This window comes from Thunnus maccoyii, chromosome 6 (genome assembly GCF_910596095.1).
Source record: "Thunnus maccoyii chromosome 6, fThuMac1.1, whole genome shotgun sequence".
In the NCBI taxonomy this organism is placed as follows: Eukaryota; Metazoa; Chordata; class Actinopteri; order Scombriformes; family Scombridae; genus Thunnus; species Thunnus maccoyii.
Genome location: NC_056538.1, coordinates 22,202,169 through 22,223,375, shown reverse-complemented (window position 1 = coordinate 22,223,375; position 21,207 = coordinate 22,202,169). Strand labels below are relative to the sequence as shown.

Genomic DNA, 21,207 nt, shown 5'->3' with positions numbered 1-21,207 from the left:
ACTTCATCTGGGAACATGGCAACAACATGCACCACTAAAGCATTAATACCAGCTGACATTATTCAAGATATTTGGACTTAAAGTACATATTCCTAAATTACTTTATAATTAATTAAGATACTACACAACAAATCAGGAACAATGCATTATTCCAAGAATACTACACACAATGAACAGGTGGCTCCCAAGACAGATTTATCTCAGGAGCCATCGGGCGTTCCCTCCCCCAGACACATTTAATTATTCATTTTTATTCAGTAATTGTCTACTGTCTCGCCTGGGTGAAAATACTGCATGGTGTAGAGCTGTAATAATTATCTTTTGATAATCGATTCATCAGCATTATTTTCTCAATTATTTTGTCTATAAAACATCAGAAAATAGTGGAAAATATCCGGTTTGATTTCTTAGAGTCCAAGCTGATGTCTTCAAATGTTTTGTCTGATCAACACTCCAAATATGATCCAAATATATTCAGTTTACTATCATTGATTACACAAAAAAAGCTTCAAATTCTCACATTTGAGAAGCTGCCAGCAAATGTTTGGCATTTTTCATCAAGAAATGATTAAATGATTATCAAAATAGCTGCCGTTCAACTAATCATTGCAGCTCTAGTGTGTTGTATAAACTTCATTGAATCTCAACAGCCTATTGACCAGACAGGTAGCACACCTGACTCATTTATAGAAACAACAAAAAAGTATGTTTAGGTTCAAACTGTGTCATATCATTGCCTGTTAACTGTATGCCACACTGGTGTCAAATTCAACACAAAGAAAGGCTCCCTTATACTTTTACCATTCACTTGGACAAGAAACAGTTTGTGGAAGCTGCTCTTTATTTGTAAAAGAAAGAAAAGACTTCAGTCATTGTCTGCTACACGTTCTAATTACATAAAGAAAATATCTGCGGAGACAAACGCAGAAAATATCCTGAATCAAACTTAGGTAGAGTCAAATTTGATTGAATTGCTTTCATATTTCATACATCTTTCACCTTTGCACTCAAAGAACAGTCAGTTTTTATATACACAGAGCACCGATCAACAGTGCTCCTCCACTCCACCCTGGTCCTCTGGATCTTTTATACAATTAATTTACATCAAATCTGTGACCCCCTTCCCCCCCCTCCATTAGCGTAGCGACAGCTAACCAAGCAAGCGGACACCCCTCCCCCAACCCCCCTCCCCTCCACTCCCGCTGAGGAACTGTAGTGTGGAAAGATGTGTGCAACATGAAGACAACTCTTTCACATTCAGAGTAAAGGCAGCCTTGAATACGGTCAGTGAGTCAATGGCATGCCAAGCTTAAAGCAAATGGAGCCCACCACCGAGTGCGACGCTTCAGAATCGTGGATGAAGTGTTTTTCAACTAGACAGGAAACTGTTCCATTGCAAAAACCCTAGGCACAGAATCGACTATATACTGTTAACTGACCATACTCTAACCCCTGCACTTTAAGTACAATGGAGATTGTGAAATCTTTCATCTAGTAAAAAATTTTCTTAACACAAAACTCGGAGAATATTTAGTGCTCTATCATTCCGCTTAATAGGTGTAATTTATATAATAGCTATTTTTCACTCTACCTCTTAATGATAGTCTGAGATCCTTGTTTAACGCTGAAGCACTCCCACAGGTGTTCAATGTACTGTAGATTTTACAATATTTTTCCCCCCCAATCTTAAACCAATAATCATAAATAAATACAAACAACACACAAGGAATGTCTACTGTAAACACGGTAAAAAAGACAAAAACTAAACAGGTGTAAACGTCATTAGCATCACTACTTAGTGACAGTTAAATAACTGTAGGGAATGGATGACAGATGACTGGATCAAGAAAGGGAAGGACCGCTCTCCTTTTTCTTCCACCCCCCTCCCCACTGAACATCAAGCCTTTACATCCAACCACAGTATTTCCAAATACATAACATCAAAGTTTCTCAGCACCCATAACTAGCTTTACAGATTACACTGTAAAATGGATAAGGAATCCTCTTAAGGGGGTTAGACAGCAGCATCACTCGACGTCTCGGACAAGTTACAGAATAATGGGTGTGAGCTATCGCCAAACGTCATTTTGGACATGGTTACCATGGTTTCTGACAGTCGCTGCACCGTTGTGTTCTTGACATGTCTGTATTTGGAGGGTGTGTGAATGTTTCTCTGAAGAGTTAAGACTGCAACGAGGACAAAGCTTTGCTGCTAAGTGCTTCATCTTCCGAGAGACACTTCCTTCAAAATTACATGAACTGCATCTGCAAGAGAGGCAACAGACGATATTAGTGAAAGACTAACGTGAATAGAAATAATCAATGTGTCAATTTGCGACCGTTCACTAAACCCCTTTTTCTATACATGCTGTCATGCTGGTATCTTTTTATTTTTTAGACTTTCTGAAATAAATAAGACAAGAGCAAAACTTTAAGGAACAGATAAAGCAGTGTGTTTATCTGCTTTAATGTGAGCAGCAAGAGATAGCATAATCTGGTAAACTAGTTTACTACCTACAGTAGTAATTGACATGGTTTCTGCTAGGGCTGCAACTTATGATTATTTTCATTATAGATTTACCTGTTCATTTTTTTTCTCAATTAATTGATTAGTCTATTAATCTATAAAAAATGGTGAAAAACATTGATCACTGTTAACAAAAGCTCAAGATACAACCTCAAATCCCTTGTTTGTAATACATTGGAAGGCTTTTTCTGAGGAAACTTTGGTTTTTCATACTTTTCAAGAAAACTTCATCAGCTTGTGGGGAAACATGACAAACCTATCCACTGTGTAGTATTTTCCCCACAGTGTGGAACATTCAGATTTAGGATAACGTTAGCAGCTCTATTCGTTTGAGCCTCAGTCTTTTTGCATGATGATGAAAACCATCAAGCGCATAAAGTATCTAAGACATGCTTTTTTTCTTGTTTTAAAACAAATCAGCTGCTAACATTAAAAAGTCTGCTAATGTTAGCTTAATTTGCTAGCATTTGCTAATAAAATCGGTTTTGATGTTAGTCGGTAAAATCGACTGTCAGCGGTTAGAAATGAGAAGTCTTCTTTAGTCCCACTGTGTGAAATCACCCGTTGTTGCAAAAATTGCTAATGTCATATTACTACATTTGCTCTGTGACAAACGTGGCAACAGCAACTAAGGGGGATGAGGTTTAGTGAACGATCAATTCATCAATGGCTAGAAGGTTGAGAGAAAACAGGTTTGACCAATATGTGATGACAGTGAAAGAACAAAGGGTCAGAATGTGTTTGGCTACATTAAAGATATAATAAATCCTTCAAAAACAAGCAACAAAGTTCAAGATAAAACAGAATAAATGAGAAAAACACATGTAGCATCTAATCAGATGGAGATGAAGAAGTATGCTAATGGTACAAGATAAAAAAAGATACAAAAGGGTATTAACACTGGGCATGTGATGCACGCGGGTGCATCCGCAAGCAAAGAGCATGCTGTACCTAAAGAGATGCTCTACAAGAAATCCTTGAGAGAGAGGTGTGCAAACGGGTCCTGTCCAGGGGCTCGGAGAGGACTCTGGCTGGAAGGACTAGAGGCTGCGGAGGGCTATTACAGGAAGAAATACAGGAAGTAGGAGGACCAGAGGAGAAGTCAGAGAGTCAGTACAGAGACTGAAGGAGGGATGAGATTAGTTTGGAGAAGCTGTGATGTATGAAAGAAGGGTTAATAAAAGGAGTTGTTGGGGAAAAACAAGGGAGATGATTCACAGTTTTGTCCCTTTCTGCTCGACAGAGTGAAAGGTTCATTGTTAAAACTGTCATCATCACAGTATTCACATTGACAACAAAGCTTACACAGTGACTAACTATGATACACGTCACAGCACAACGGATACACCTATTTACTCAACCTAATAACTGTGAAAATAGATACTGACTTTATCGTGCATCAGCTCGGTGCAGTGGTCAGACTGCTGCGCACCCACCTGAGCACTAGACACAGAGCCAAAGGGGTTGGGTGGCCTCATCACAGGCTGGGTGTACATCATGGTGGGTGGATTCATCATCCCCATGGAGCCCATTTGTGGAGGCTGCAGTGTGTTGCACAGAGGTGAGAGACGTTCAATAACACGGCTGTAACTAAGGTCTATTTTCATTATGGGTTAATCTGCTGATTATTTTCTCAATTTCTCATTAATTGTTTGGTCTGTAAAATGAATAATATTATATTGTAATAATAAAACAGCTAAATGAGTCAGTTTCATAATTTATCAGAGCCTAAGTTGACATTTAAATTGCTTGTTTTGTCACTAAAAATATTCACATTTGAGAAGTTGGAAGCAGTGAGCAGATTCATTTTCTTCCGATTGATTTATTGATTGATTGACTAGTCTGCTCTAACTGTGGTCTCAGCAATGGGGGCATCAAACTCAAAAACTGTCAAATTCTACACAGAGTGGCTTTAATCCAACATAATTTAAGCATTATAAGGGACTGTTACGATGTTATACTGTCAAGAGTGAGTCAGCAAGATGACAATCCACATATGCAACACCAGACCAGGGTTAAATAAATGCTGTAGCCTCTGCTGTTTTACAGTCAAAATATGGGTTATAAAAAAGTTTATTTTATAACCAAAAAAAAAAAAAAAATCAATAAAAACCTTGTGCCTAATAGTAAAATTGAATATTTATTAACTGAGCACACTTAAAATATAAACTATTTACAATTCTCCAGCCTTCACTTTATTCATAAAACTAAGAAAAATATTCACAGTAACACAGCAGCTCACTTGACCCAGTTTAAGTGCATTTAATTACCTCTAAATGATAATGAGCAGGTAAAACATAAAAGGCTTTTACCTAACATGAACTGCTTCGACAACATTCAGAGTGTCTGATTCATTTTTTGACTTTAACACAAATATGCGCAGAGCAGAAGGTAAATTGATTGTGCTAAAATGCTACATCTACACATTTTGTATGTTTGCAGTACAGTAATACTGACCATGCCGTATCCCATCATGCCCGTGGGTGTGGTGGCAGGGAAGGCCATGATTGATGGTGCCTGTGGAGACGCAGAAAGGCAAAAAATTTACAACAGGAAACAATAAACATCACAGCAGTTATCTGGAAGTAAAAGATGAGCACAGAGAGAAAGCAGCAACACTGCAGAGGCAGACAGCGCGAGCACTACAGTAGAAAGTCTGTGTGTGTCACCATGGAGACGGGGTTCCAGGTCGTGGTCGGCGCCGCCTTCGGCTGCCAGTTGGTGCCGCCGGTCATCCTCTTCTCCCCCGGCTGACTCCAGTGGATGTCACTGTAGATTAAGACAGCTGATGTTAGCACCAGCTTGTAACTGCCCTGAGAGCACAGAGCTGCTGCTGTTTCTGTACAGCGGAGCGGCCGCTCAAAGACACGGACGCGTCACTTACTTTTTCATCGTGCCGTTTCCAATGCCGAGGTCTGAAAAAGAAAATTGGATGTTAGATGTCTGCCTGCAAATATTTTGTGCTTTATAAGCTTTAATTAGTGCGGTTTTAATTAGTGGGAAGCGTCATACTTACTGCCGACAAGGTTGGCCAGAGAGGAGTCAAGGTCATCTGACACCAGCTTCTCTGGCTGCTGACTGGACGGCAGGTTGGATCCGGCGAGAGTCGGTTTCAGGATGCCCCCAGCAATATCTAACAAGATATACAAAGGACTGACTCAGAACACATAATGAACCTGTTTGTAAATACAAGGTTACAAACCTTAATTTTTTTTTTTAAAGTATTGTGTATTTTGTCACTTTAGTTTTACAAAGATGGAAATAAACCCAGGACTTAATCGTCATATCTCCAACAGTCTGATATGTTGTGTTTTAAAAAAGTATTAAATGTTGTCAAAATGTTATTAAATGTTCAGAGAGCTATGGTGCAAGCGCTTGGGACTTTTTTAAAAGAAATCATGGAGACAATTTTGCAATGTAAATATGATTTGAGGTACATTTTTTAGCCCGTCAGAGAAAAAGATATAATGACGTTCTGTTCTTTGGGCTGCTTGCAGATACTGACAGCGTGTGGTAAAAATAGTACAGACGAGACAACAGTCTGTTCTCAATGTACTGGTGACTCTGGAGAATTTACAAGACACTGTAGGGCCCTCTGCTGCAGGTGTTTCAACTATATCTGACGTCAGGACTAAATATTGTTCTCTGAAACAAACAATATACTTAGTGTGCGACTAATATGATTTCCTGGTATTTTTCAATCTGCCGTAGCTACTGGTGACCTATCGTGTTTGTCTTTGGAAAAAGAAGCATAATGGGTAGTGGACCATCCTAAGAATGTCTTTCAGTCCCTCCAACTTTTCATGTTTGACTTGTTTTCTGCATGACTCCCCTTTCTCAGCTGAGTGACATTTGTTTGATTTAATTTTGTGCCGAGGGCTCCGCGCAAGACCGGCGTTTGATTCATCATGTGCAAAACAACAATTAAGCACGTCCACCTCACTAAACCACAGAGACCTATTGCACAGGTATTGCACATTCACCTACACGTAAATGCAAAAGCGTTTCATCCTCACCGTCAGAATTGAGGCTGTTGCTGCCTGTAGCTTTGGTTCCAAAAACTGACTCAAAGTCCACTTGGAGTCCCCCTGCTGACTGCTGTGGAGGGGCCTGTGGCGTTGAGTATCCTTCAGAAAGAGATGAAAAAGAGGCTGCAGTTACAGGAACTTATTTCTTATTAAAATAGGGCGCTGCTTGGACTTTTTGGTTTCTACACTGACCCATGAAAGTGCAGTGATCATATATCAATCACTGGATACCTGAATGGAGAGCGGAAGACCGCAGCTTTCTCTAAAGGATATAAAACTAGCAATGATCTACTGCTGAATGTGCTAGAGAGAGCCTTCAGTACTCTACCTCTGAATAGACCTGCTACAGTAGAGGGCTCAGTGGGGTAGGGAGCCTGTTGTGGGAGGTGCTGGGCAATGGACACTGGACCACAGAAGGAGTCTGACACGCCACAGGAAGCAGGAAGACAAAGAGAAAATACAGGAAGAGAGAGAGCAAAAGGAAAAGGCGTTTCAGGGCCAGGCCAGAGAGACAGGTGGGAAATGACAGAAATACAGACAGGAAGAAAAGATATGCTAACATGTATAACACTTACATAGTGCTTAACTCTGCGTGTTTTAAGTCAAATTTAAGACTTTGTAGAAGGATAAAATATTGCAGAATAGTATTGTAGTAACCAAGAAGAAGGGATTAAAGGAAAAGTTCGACATTATGAGAAGATCAATACCGCTCTCATGTCTGTATGATAAATTCAAGGTAGGGCTGCAACTAACGAATATTGTCACTATCAATCAAGATTATTTTGTCGATAAATCTTTTTGTATATAAAATGTCTGAGAATAAGGAAAAATGCCTGTTTTTAGTTTAGTTTAGAAGTTTTTAAGTGTCTTATTTTGTCTGACCTACAGCCCAAAACCCAAAGATAATCAATTTACGATAATAAATGACAAAGAAAAGCAATAAATCATCACATCTGAGCAGCTGAAACAAGAACACATTTTGGCATATTTGCTTAAAAGACGACAATTATTCAATGATCAAAATAGTTGTCCATTCATTTTTGGTGATTGACTAAACGATTAATTGTCTAATCGTTGCAGCTCTAATACAAAGCAACCGCCAGTGGACAGTTAGCTTAGCATAGCATAAAGACAGGGGGAAATAGCTAGCTTTGTTCTGTACAAAGGTAAAAACATTCTACCTACCAACAGCTGAAGAGTAAAAACAATACTTTGCGATGTTACGAGGGGTTATGTGCCGGATTATTATGTGGTTGGGACCAGTAACGTCTCCACTGGATGAAATAATCCGGTACATTACTCCTCTAAGTTGTTTTTATACGCAAGTTTTTTAACAGATTGAACAAACAAGATGTAACATGTTAATTAGTGAGCTTTAGAGGTGCTGGTAGGTAGATGTTGTTACCTTTGGACAGAGCCAAGGTAGTTGTTTCCCCCTGTTTCCAGTCTTTAAGCTAAGCTAAGCTAACCAGCGGCTAGCTGTAGCTTCATATTTACCGTTACAAACACAACAGCTGAATCAATCATCATCAAACTCTTGGCAAGAAAGCAGATAAGCCTGTTTCCCAAAATGTCAAACTATTCCTCTAATATGCATCAATATGCATCAATATTACTACCATAAATTTAAAAAAAAGGGCCCTTGGGGTATTGCATAGGATCCTATGTTTTCCAGGGCTCAGGAAACATAGGCTGGGATGGTGAGCCATCATAGTACCTGAGATGGAGTGTTCTATCCGCACTGTACGTTTGTAATTGGTTGAAACGGATGAGTTTGTGTCAATAAAGGGATTGTAACGATCTGGAGAATCAAAAATAGTGTTGGTAAAAGAAGAACAGGTTTCAACTTAAAAGCTCTACGGCATTGTTACAACACAGAACCAAACTGCTTATCAAAAGAGGGGATGAAAGTTAACTGTGAAGCAAATGGGCGTATGGCCTCTATAGGGGGGACATGGAGGGTTCTGGTTTGGTAATTAAGAGAACTAAAGAGGCGTTTTCACTAAAAAACAACATAATTTGAGCTTGGTATGGACTGCAATGAGGCGCACTGTACAGACAAGACAAGAGAAGAAAGAGACTTTACACCTTAGACAGCTAATCAACATTTAAACTACAGCAGCACAGTAAACATGCCAGCTAGTCATGCTTATACAGAGAAATGAGCAAGAAGAGCAAGACAAGACTTTTTTGAGGAGAAACAAAAAAATGAGTCGTTACCACCAAACATTTCATGACCAGATGTCCTAGAGGGAAAGCTAACACCGTCTGAAGACACGACAGGTAAGTGAGTGGCATCGACAACGAGTTTTGAGAGGAAAGGGTTAAGGTTTGGCATGGAATCATCTCCAGCTTCAGCAGAGGTGAAAGGATCTAGGCAGGCAGAGGAAAAGAGAGAGACAGAAAAAAGAGTGGAGAGGAAGAGGTGGGCATCAGAGTTCAGACAACTAAAGAAAAGAGAGCATGCAGAACAGGTCACCAAAGTCCAGAAATACAGATGTTGGTTCTTTACCTGCCCACGCTGTCGCCACTGGAAGCCCTGTTGAGCCGGACTGCATGGACGGCTGGAAAGTTGACTGCAGGTCGAAGAGGTCGCTCTCCATCTTCACGGCACTGCAGACAGAGAAGAAGCATCGTTTTAAACCTACATATTCTCCTTACCAATATGTTAATCAACCCGTAAATGTATTTATTATTTATAAACACTTTAAAAAGGACTTAAGGAAACTCCAAAACATTATAAACCAAAAATTGTTAAAAACCATTGAACTTTGTTTTACATTCTAGTAGAAATCATAACGTTTCCAAAGATACCAAATATGTCAGTCTGAATTTTGGGGAAATATCTATAAAGTCATTTTCTCGATTAATTGTTGATATATAAAATATCAACAGCAACGATTAGTCGATCAAGAGAAAATCAATCAATTTGAAGCGATTTGAAGCTTTTCTGTGTCGTACATGATGGTAAACTGAATTTCTTTGGACTGTTGATCAGACAAAACAAGACGTTTGAAGACATCACCATTGTCTGTCTAAGAAATTCTAGCTGAAAATATAACAGACAAGGCAGTTAATCGATTAATCAAGAAAATAATGGGCAGCTTAATTGATAATGAAAATTATAGTTAGCTGCAGCCCTAAAATTTCTTGTTTTATCCGACCATTACTCCAAAATCCGAAAAATATGAATCATTTATGATGCAGAAAAGCAACAAACTGTCACATTTAAAGAGCTAAAATAGGAGAATATTTGGCATTTTTGCTTTATATAATGATTACTTGATTATCTAAATAGTTGCCGGTTAATTTTTTGTTGATTGACTATTCAATTAACTGAATAGTCTGAAGTTTCAGCTCCAAAGCGACTGAAAAATGCAGTTAAACATCTGTAAGATTTTAAAAACTAAACGTGTTTTATATTGTTCTGTAAATCAAGCCAGTACCCATTAGAGCAGCTGGGTGTAGAGAAGAGGTCGATGGCTGGCGCTGTGCTGATAGTGCCCCCGGTGGTGGAGATTGGTGATGTATCAGTGGTAGCGAAGGAGGGCCTTTTGGAGAGCTCCTTGAGCCTCTGTTCCTGAGCAAATTAAGGGAGTCCAGTTCAAACATACAAGCAAAATTGACACTGCAAAAATCTTTTTTCAGCGTGTGTTAAAGTAAACCTAAGATTGTTTTTTTCCAAATAGCAAAGCCACCTTCAGAGCTTTGAGTCGGGCCTGTTCCTCTTCCAGAGCTGCTTGCTTCTCCCGCTCATCGACTTTAGTGAAAGACATCCCCGTGCTTGCCAGCGACGACACTGCGTTTGACAGAGTGCTGGCCCTGCAGGAAAGATACAAATTCACACTGAATGCAACACAGATAAAGCTATTACTTATTTAATAATGCTTCATATCTTCCAGCAAGAAGACAGAAGGAAATGCAGGCTCTGAGACTCAGGGACAATATAAGAGGAATTACATGAGATTCAAGCGTAAAATAGCGACGGGAGGATTAACGTACCTGCTGGCTGCAGTGGAGTCTTTGACTTTCTTGCCCTCTAAAGAGGCCAAGTGCTGCTCCAGAGCTTCAAGAAGGCTACTGGGAGCCTGTCGTGACAGAAAGCACACAGTCAGCATGTTGCGGAGACACAGAAAATGAAGTCTGAATGGATAACAAGACCATAAAGGACAGTGGTGGGCAACCAAGCTAGAAACGAAAACACTATACACCACAAAATACACCACACTCTTAAACCTACAGCCGATTCATATATATGATTGGGAGGTTTAATTTCGCTCCATATCTGCAGGTTATCTACCAATTTTGGACTATTAGTTACCCACCACTGATCAATGACTGCATTCCAGCCAAAAAGCTACTTAGGATGAGAATAACATCTGTGTGGGATGACGGACAGCAGCACTTTCAACAACCTGGGCTGTTGTTGAACCGGGCCGTGTCTAAGCACAACGGGGCAGCCATTTTCACATAAAATCTACACCGGTTTACACCTCAACGTGACAAAAGTGAAACAGAATTTACCACAGAGAGTGTTTTTTCCTTCAACTGTTTTTCACCACGATGTAGGAGACAAGAGTCAGAGCAGAGGCATGCAAAAAGACAACACTGAAGCAAGTCACGGACATACAAGAAGAGTGAAATGATAGTACTTACACAAACTGTGAACTAAAGTGGAAAGATAAGGGGGAAAATACAGAATATAAAGGTGGTGACAGTCAGAGGGGGGGGGTGCATTTTTGCTGCAGGTCTCTGGGGTAAAATACTTGTTGAATACTGGTGCCCACAGTCCAGCACAACAGTATGTGCTTTGAGCTGTCACTGTGTGCAGATGTACTGTGAGTGTACTGCAATCACACTTTTAAAACTCTTAGTGTGGACTTGACACCTTTATTTACTGTAGAAGAAGTAGGTGAGAAGAAGAAGAAGAAGAAGAAGAAGAAGAAGGAGCAAGAGAAGAAGAAGAAGAAAGGAAGAAGGACAAGAACAAGAAACAGGAAAAGACCACCTCCTATGGCAACATGCACTCTATAAGGAAATCATGCAAAGTGTCTCATTTGAAGGAACATTTGTGTCGGGTGTCGTATACTGTAGTTGGACTAAAGCCGTGTTTCCGCTACATGGTACCGGCTCGACTTGACTCTCCTCTTCTGGATTTCGTTTTCCGATGCAGATAGTAACCCCTCGATGTAGCTGGTTGCCAAAGTGACGTCATATTCACCGCAACACACATAGGAACATTGGAGGATATCAATAAGGGACGGTGTTCTCCACTCTCGGTGTGTGGCTGTTTTTACAGCAAGGAGACAAATTTTGTAGCCGCTGTGGTAGCTTGGCTATTTAAAAATGGCGGGTTTGTGCAGGATGTCCCGTGTCGCGCAAGTGATGATTCTAGTGACGATTCACTCTGACCAATCAGCGGTGTGCAGTGTTACTAAAAGTCACCTTTTAGTATCGGTTCAGCTCGCTTGGAACCTCGACGGAGGTAATACCAAAAAAAGTACCAGGTACCAGGTACTATCTACAACTTTAACCCCAAAAAAGAACAGCTCCAAGCAAGTAGAGTCAAGTCGAGTCGGGCCGTAATATGCGGTGGAAAAACGGCAAAAAACAATGCTAATGGAAGAAAAGAGCAATTAGAGCTGGAAATAAGAGAAAGAAAGAAGGAAAAGCTACTGAGAGCTGATAGCCTGTGTTTCCTGATCGCTTTCGAGTGTCGGTGCTTACCTGAGAAAGGTCTGGAATGTCTCCTCGATCGATGCCCACCTGCTGTTAGATGAGAAGTGAGAGAAATAAGATACAATCTTTTCAATACAAAAGAGAATTTCACTGCTGACTAGAGAGAAAGATAAATATTTAGTGTTTTTTACCTCTGCTACTTTGAGGAACTCTGATATCCGGGTCATTCGGGTGAGAAACTTTTTGTAAATGTCCAGACCTTCTTTACACTGGGTCTTCTTCATGTCAAAGTATTTCTCTGTTTAGTGACAAATAAATGTATTTATTACATTTTGAATGACCAACCACATAAAATATATAAAAGGCACAAAAACAAAGAGAAGGTTGAAAGTGAAAGAGTTCCATGAAGGTCTCACCAAGCAAGTTGATAATGCCTTCGTTATAAGCAGCAAAGAGCCTGATAGAGTCTTTGAAGAGGAGCATGAAGGCTGCGTTGATGACTCCATTAGTCAGCTCGTTGGCATTGACCTGAGGGAAAGCAATCAGCCAAGTTAGCACACAAGCTCGACATTTATCTTCAATTTGATGACGTACAAAAACAAGGTAGGCGGACTACGACGATGCATCTCCCGTTATTGTCAGCTTGCGGCAGCCTCCTTGCCGCTTTTTACTACACGAGCGGCAGAGCTGCAGGAGGCTTCACCTCAAACTCACATTGAAATCGAGGAGGGCATCCATCTGGTTCTGAATGATGGGGATGGTCTTGAGCAGCTTCTCTGTATTCATGGTCCTCATTACGCCATCCACTCTGCGTGGACACATGGAGAGAGTCAGAGGAGGAGAGGAGAAAGATGGATGAGAGGGGACGGAGAGAGGATAATAAGCAGGCGGTGTAGCTCCTGAAAAATGATAACAGACTGACTCCTGCTCCACGCGTTGATTGATTTTCTTTTCAGGTTAAACCTTAAAAAAAATCACTGAAATTGCAGCCTGACATTTGATTGGTTTGGAATATTTTAACTTTTTTTTTTTTTTTACAAAATAAGGCCTGACAATCAATCATTTAAGTCATTCATCATTGAATAATCCAATTACTGGTTGTTTCCAGCTTCTTTAATAGAGAAAATTGGCTGCTTTTCTCTGTTTTATTGAATTGTAATTTGACAATAAAGTTATTTGAACACATAACAAGTTGATGAAGAAATTGTGATGTGTATTTTTCTATTTATTTTTCACATTTTTCTGCCTAAACATTAGCTGATTAATCATAAAAATACTTGACATATTACTTGATAATGAAAAAAATATCTTGTTGCAGCCCAAGACAAACATTTTTTTCACATATATAAAAAAGCAAAATAGGATATTTGGAGCTTTAATATTGTAGAATACAAAAACTGCTTTCAGTCCTTACCCTCGCTTAACTTTCGTGAAGTCAAAGGCAACCTGTCTGTATGAAACAGCTTTCTCGTTGAGATATCGACTATACCTCCTGATAAATGTGGACATGTCATAACCTAGGGGGGAAAAAGAGGCAGTAGCAACGTCAGCGTACGTCATTTCTAACGAAATAATCTTTTAAATTGTGCACGAAGTAGGTGTGGCTGCAGGCTGGAGTACCTTGTAACCCACTTTTGTCCAAAAAATTACTGAGGTTGAATAGTGTATTCCTTGAAGCCAAGTACTGGACGAAACGCTGCATGAGGGGGAAAAAATAGATAAACACAACACAACCAAAGTATTAATTAATAATATATTAATGCTCAAACAATCTGCAGTAAATTTGCCTCCTAACCAGTTTCTTGTGTTGTTAGAGGATAATCTAAATGTGGTGTGTCTCACCTCGTTGCCATAGACCATGAGATGGTGTGTGGTGATAAGCGACTTAAACACAACCACCCAGCTGGTGTTGGTGGTTCTCTCAAACAGCGAGTCAGCCAGTTGGGGAATGTTCACATTCATCTCGTTGGTGCAGTGGATCAAATCTGAAGAAAAAGACGAAAAGTTCATAAAACCACGAGGTTCAGCTGATCATCGTAAGGCAGTTTATTTGCAACGACCAATCAAAATCAAGATTCTTGTGCAATGTGGTGATGTGTAAATTGTCTACAGCTGCCATACACATCCATCAAAATGACATTACAGAAGAATAATATGCTTTGTCTTATTTCTTTAACATTTTCACCTCTATCAGAGCTGCAAGAACAACGATTAGTCGATTAATCAATTAGTTGCCAACTAGTAGGCTAAATTAATCGCCAACTATTTTGATAAACATTCAATTAATCATTTTGAGTCTTTTTTTTTTTTAAAGAAATGATGTCTAAATTCTCTGATTCCAGCTGATCAAAAGTAAACATTTTCACTTTTTTAGTCCTCTATGACAGTAAACGGAATAACTTTGGCTTGTGGGCAAAACAAGACATTTGAGGACATCATGATGGGCTTTGGGAAACAACATTTTTCACATTTTTCTGATATTTTATGGACCAAACACTAATTGACTAATTGAGAAAATAATTGTTAGTTGCAGCCCTATTATGAAAGACAAGATATTTGGGTATTTCTGTATCTTCTTGTTTTTTAAGGTTCAATCGAAGAAAGATTTTTTAAATGATAATATCTAGTTATGTCTTTGACTCTACATTACTGATTTATCTTTTTCTTAAATTAAATCATCCACCTAGTTTAGATCAAATACTGTATGAAACAGCAACAGTCCTAATCAAAAGGATACTGAGGTTTTGAGTAAAGAGCACTGCGATATCTGATTTTGTTAATACCACATTATTGTCAATGTGCTTCCTTAAATGAACTGAAAGGAGGTTTCTGAAGATCTCACAGAGAATGCTGATTTGTCTGTTTGTTTTCTATGCTGATAAACATTTCAAACTTAATTCAGAAACCCGCTTTCATCTATAAAGATGCTGTTAGTCACAGATAACCCCATGCGTGTTGAATTTAGTGTCAAACAGGCGTCATGCGGAGCTGGTGAGCAGATAAACACCTGCTGCTGCCTTCTACGACTAAAGAGAAAGGTGACCACAGATGCCCAAACAAATTTTTGCCAGCCTGAGCCAAAAGCTGATGTGACTCATGCTTATGTGTCCTCCACAGCAGGTTACATTTGTGCAGCGTGTTCAATTTGGAAACCTTTAAGCAGCATCAACAAATCCCCCTAAAAATTTCCACACAGACAGCTTCTCAGTCTAAATTTTGAAATGGAGGTTTTTCCCGGGTTCAGTCAAGAGACTACTGAAAAGGTTTGAGTGGAAAATGCTTTTAAAGCCCTCAGAAATGAAGAAAATGGATTTTAAATTCAAGTACAGACCACAGCTCCTCTCCACAACTGTAAACCTTCCTGTGCCATGAAAAATTCAGAACCAAACTGCACTATATACCTGAGTTAAAACAATGCATTTACTCTGTTCAAAAGTATGTTAAATATGGATGTTTTCTACATAGAATCTGAAAAATAAAAACTAAAATCATCCTTGTTTTAGTCCCACTGCAATCAGGGATCACTGCTGTCGAACTGGATGACAAATCACAGCTGTGAGTGACCAACATGGAGTGCAGCGGATGAAGATGTAAACCATCCATGTTCTGTGCTGTCCCACTTCTTCTGCCTCTTCACACAGCTCATATGTTCATTCTACATCCATGTGCTCGATGAACGATGTTAGCCCATCGGTGCTAATGACCCTGCCATTCACGGCAGTCATCTTTCTGACGGGGTAATTGGGCCTCCCTTTCTGTCCTATATTTGACTTTTCAAAAGGCGGGGGACTCTAAGTAGGACAGGATAACCTTCCAGAGAAGCAGCAGCGGTTAGCATGGGTGGCTGCACTGCTCGGAGAAGAAGAACACGACGACGACGACGTAGAGGAGACGAGCACAGGGGAGGAGGAGGAGGAGGAGGAAGAAGAATATGGGGGAGGAGGATGAACTGACAGCACTGTCATGTCACAATCAGCCTGCTAAATATTGGCAGTGACTGACATTACTGTTTTCTAACCTAATTAATTCATGGGACACAAACGTATTCATGTGACAGCCATGACGATGCAAGATGATGTTGTGCTGTGTGCCACAATTCAGCTGTTATTTAAAAAAAAGTCATCATGGCAGCTGGGCTATGTGGTTAAAATCTATATAAATTACAATCAATTAATCAGGATATCAACAAGAATATATTTAGATGTTCTAAATGTATTTAATTTGTGCAAATATTTTGTGTTTCACTGTACATCATACACAACTCTTCACACGGGTGAAACAAAAAGGTCAAAAACTAGTTTCATTAGTGTTTAATTTGCTTGAAATGACTAATTTAGATACAGTATCACTTTGTGCGTTATCATATTGTTATAATACAACTCTGCTTGAATTTCAAAAACCAAAGCGATCATGATCTTTCATAAGATAGTTCCTCATTTTAATACAATTTATCCATTTTTTAAGTATTTTTAGGCCAAATTCTCATACAACAGCTTGTATTTAGACAGATTTTAACATTTGACAACTTTTTTTTAAATAAGAAAAGGAGTTTTGTAGAGAATTGTATTTATATATTTCTCACAGTGAGGTACAATAACAAACAAGAAATGTTGGTACCTAAACAAGGTATTATACTGTAACTAGTATCAAACATTTTTAAATAGCTGGAACAATTAGTCAATTAATCGATGGACAAAAAGTTAATCTGCAACTATTTCGATAATCGGCTAATCATTAAAGTAACTTTTCAAGCAGAAATGCTAAAAATTGTCTGTCTTCAGCTTCTCAGTTGTTTATCTTCTCAAATAAGACATTTGAAGACATCAGCTTCACCTCTTAGAAATATTAACAGCCATTTCTCACTATTTTCTGACAATTTAAACACCTATACAACTACCAAGAAAATAACTGTTAGTTGCAGCTCTGGATGCTACTTCACAATGAACTATTGCCAAACCCTTACCATGCATAAGGTTGTGTGTCAAACCTCACTACTGTCATGGTCCTGATTGAAATCTGTCTGTAGCGGTGAGTATCAAGAAAATTTGAAGCACCAAAAACTGGCATTGCATGTCAGAGCTGTAGTCTTGTATGAAATAAAAATGTTCCTAATTTCAATCACAATTTTGCCAATTTTTTAGAAAAGGTTCTTCTTGTTGTGGTCAAGCAACATCTGACTTTTTAAAAAAATCAAAAACACATTTATATTACTGAAAGTAAGGTAATGAACAAGTATCTTTTTGATACTTTGGGGACTGAAACTCAGATATTGTATCAGCACTGGTCTCAAACATTTCAAACAATATCCAGCCCTAATTATTTATCATTTGATCCCCATAACTCAGGTAAAGTAGAGATTAGTCAAGGGGCCTTTGTTGGATGTCATTCTCCATTTCTCTCTCCCTTTATTTCCCGTCAACTGTTTAATAATCATAAAAACAATCCTTAAATTATATAGTCATACGAAAGTAGTTGCTTATATTCTGTCAGAGCAGGACATGGAGATAAAATTAAGTTGACAAACAGAATCTATCTAAACTTACAAAAACAAACTTGCTGCTGTGCTTGCCTCATCTACTCAAGCCTCCTCTATGTTTCAACACTAAATCAGAGGACACCATGTTATTATCTATGTGTATATACAGCAGGCTCCTCTCTTCTCGAGTCTCACTCTGCACAACTTTCACTCATCTCGGGGGAGTCGTCTGAGCGGCACAACAGGTGTGGAACCTGCAACTTTAGACCAAAATGTTCACTACGAGTAGCTATCACTGCAGGTGAGACAATCACATCACCTGAAACATTACCGACAGAGAAAATACAGTATGCACCTTGTTCGCGGACTGTTGCTGAACTCTTATGATGACGCAGGCCCTGAATAAAACCACTTTCATCACATCCATCGTGCATCTGCAAGTAGCAAGATCGATATACAGAAAATCTACCACTGCATCTGTAAAGTACAGACACACAGTGACTCCTCTGACTGAGTGCATCAGACTACGCTCACACGAGGATTTAAGCTCTTATGCTGACGTCAGGGTGTATCCAGAACAGCATAACACTCAGGTTGATGCCCTGGTGAGAGCAAGAAAACTCCTCCTGATGCCTGAAATAAAAACTAACTATACTGTGATTGTGTTTGCCCCTTTACAGTGTCAACCCATTGTGTCTGAAGCAGCCAGCATCACATTACTCCATCATTTCACTGTGTGGCTGGCCTGTGCTGCTGAAACACTCAGACACTTGTCCTGCTGCAGGTGCACCAAGATGGGAGATGATTGCAAGCATTCCTGTAAATGTTAATCAGGGCCTGTGAGAGCAGGGGCCCACTTGTTCACACTGATTTATTATTATCTTTTAAAAAGGTTTCCCTGTTAATGTACTGACCCATAAATATGTATCCACATGTGTTGCCATGTAGGCTTCACATTAAGTTAAAGCTGCCATTCAATACGAGAAACATTAAGAGTCTAGCTAGTTTGACAGCAGCTAATGATAAAAACTGACAAGAAAATCATCTGTAAGTATCAATAAAAAGCTGCTACACCTTTAACAACCTCTTAATTATGTGTAATAGCGTGTTAACAAGGCCTGACCTCGATGTTAAAATAAAAAAAATAATAATCTCCTTGACATGAGCAAGCAGTTAGCATACATGCTAGCATGCTAACATCCTGAGGCTTTGAGGCCTTGTAGCTCCACCATCGCCATACAACTCACTGAGGAGCAGGAGGAGGTTGCGGTGATTTTTCAACTCGGTTTAAACATACTCACAGTCCAAGTGTTTCTTTTTCGGGCCCATTATTTCGTGAGTGGTGGCCTTGCATACTGTTTTGGACACGGCGGATCCCGTCACACTGTGCTGGGCTGCAGTTATCCTGTCCGTGATGCTCTGGCCCGACATCTTCGCTCACTCACTGAAGGCTGCAACAAAAGACTTTGTAGAAGAAATGTACGCTTGTCTGTGTTTATCTTCGGATATGTGAGTTTTTAAAAAAAAAAATTAAAAAAACAAATAAAACATCCACCTCCTCCGCAACCTTGCCGGACCCCCCCTGATTTTTTTTTTTGGTGGAAATTTTGGTGGAAATTAAAAAAATCTAGGCTATGGCAGACGCGGACCAGGGGAGGGCGGAATAAACAGAAGCGGAATCTGACAACAACAACAATCAAAAAAAATGTTATAATCTCTCGCTTCTTGTTGCGCCGCTCGCCTCAAGTCCAAACTGTGTCAGATTTAGGGGATGCGGTGATTACAGGGTCCACTCGCTGACTCATCCGACCCGGGCTTCTGTCTCGCTCTCATCCCGATGTGGCACACCGGATCCCTGCCTGCCTGCCTCCACCGCTCCGCCGCTCCGCCAGTCGCCGCCGCTCCTCCTCCTCCACTTGCCGCTGCCGCCGCCGCCGCCGCCGCTCGCCTTTAAAAAAGCGCTATGAAAGAAAAGACCACTGACTGAGGAGGGGAGGAAATGGCGGGCCTGCTTTGCTGCGCTCTGCTCTGAGGTGATGAGGGGGAGAAAAGGCTCACAACACCGCCCTGCAGACCCTGAATCAGATGTTACACCGCTGACTTCCCATAAGGCCCGCTGTGGCGCAGGTGTAACTGACCGCAGTCTAGAGATGAGGAGGGGAAAAAAAACGGAAAAAAACGCACAAATGCTCAATCACAGGAGCGCCAGAGGCCTGGATGAGAGTATGAAGCCTGTATTGATTGAGGAGTGGACACATGGAAATAAGAGCAGGCTGCAACAGGCCTGACAGTGTAGGAATGAGCACTTTTTTCCCTTATTGATGCTATATTTTCTTACAGGAAATACTGTGGTGAAATCCTAATGACCATATTATATGATGGCATTTTAAATTTCACTGAAATGTAATATCCATATAATGAACACTGGGATATGGTGTCTTGACAAAATGTATATACAACCCAGGAGATATCAGGGTTTTGTTGTGTTATTATAGTGTGACATTTTGATTTCAGACTAACTTAAAAATATATATATATAAATCAGAGATTTTAGGTGCTTTCCCCCCATACATCCTGGTATGATAATGTTAAAGACTAAATTCAGAAAAAAAAAAAGGAAAATTCACCAAAACTATCCAGTGGCAGCCTAAACAGCGCCCAATGTCCCTGTATGACACAAACCAAAACTCTCCCGTAGAAGTTAAAAAGCAAATGTACATTTTTAATTAAGGAAATTTAATATATTGCACTTTTTAACCAGAGGGCAAATTCAAAGTGCGTTACATAAGACATAAAAAGACTTTAAGACATGGCATAAAACAGCTGAGGTGATGAAAAAGACATAAAGTAAAATTACATAGAGGAAAAGAAGAAAATTGAAATCAGATCCATCAGGTGAGTTAAAATTACAGTTCAGTGTAAGATATGAAGGAATAGTCGAGAATGTAATTTAATAAAACATAATGGCAAAAGAAGTTGGAACAGTTCTAGATATGTGTTGTATATTAATAGAAAGTTAAAGTATAGTATATTGAGACTTCTGATACGGTGAGTCATTAAAATATAAACATACATATAGTTGCCATGAAAGTCTGTAAATCCAAATCAAGAAATGATTCATTTTACTGTGTTTTTTTCCCAAAGTATTACATCTTTGCAGTAAAGTCATTTCATTCAAAAGTAGAAATTTTTCATGTTTATAGTCTTGTTTCCTTAAAACAGCTGCTGATGTTCAAGAGAAGATGCCCCCTGATTTCCCAGAAAATATTTAGTTGAGGCCTAAATATATACCCAATGTCTCTCTTTGAATCCACACAGATGTTTTAGTCTTATCAGGATGCAAAAAATGAATTCATTAAACAAACAGGTGTCGAGTGCCAAATTTTGCAGGTGTATTGATGCATGTAAATCCATAAGGATAAAAAAAAATCTACAATGTCACACATTTAAAAATGTAGATAAGTTTCTGTTTTGCCATTAAATTTCTCCTTAACAGC

The 21,207-nt window shown here is 39.5% G+C and overlaps 1 protein-coding gene across 13 annotated transcripts; it reads right to left on the bottom strand.

Moving 5' to 3' along the window:
- Window positions 1-810: 810 nt before the first annotated feature.
- picalmb (phosphatidylinositol binding clathrin assembly protein b) lies at window positions 811-19,962 on the bottom strand. 13 transcript variants are annotated; one of them, XM_042414909.1, is made up of 23 exons: window positions 19,012-19,962; window positions 14,077-14,219; window positions 13,855-13,930; window positions 13,649-13,751; window positions 12,949-13,042; window positions 12,651-12,762; window positions 12,426-12,532; window positions 12,283-12,324; window positions 10,558-10,643; window positions 10,254-10,377; window positions 10,002-10,129; window positions 9,068-9,168; window positions 8,776-8,928; window positions 8,273-8,356; window positions 6,884-6,976; window positions 6,544-6,654; window positions 5,544-5,660; window positions 5,412-5,442; window positions 5,197-5,296; window positions 4,985-5,044; window positions 3,916-4,068; window positions 3,479-3,584; window positions 811-2,265 (listed from the first exon to the last, which is right to left on the bottom strand). In XM_042414909.1, exons 1-22 carry the CDS (start codon window positions 19,139-19,141, stop codon window positions 3,492-3,494), a joined length of 2,241 nt encoding a protein of 746 aa, XP_042270843.1. In that variant the 5' UTR covers window positions 19,142-19,962; the 3' UTR covers window positions 811-2,265; window positions 3,479-3,491. The 13 variants fall into 13 exon arrangements, with proteins under 13 accessions (XP_042270843.1, XP_042270842.1, XP_042270845.1 ...); XM_042414908.1 differs by having other exon boundaries at window positions 812-2,265; window positions 10,002-10,135; window positions 19,012-19,959; XM_042414911.1 differs by having other exon boundaries at window positions 812-2,265; window positions 3,964-4,068; window positions 10,002-10,135; window positions 19,012-19,956.
- Between the last annotated feature and the right edge of the window lie 1,245 nt (window positions 19,963-21,207).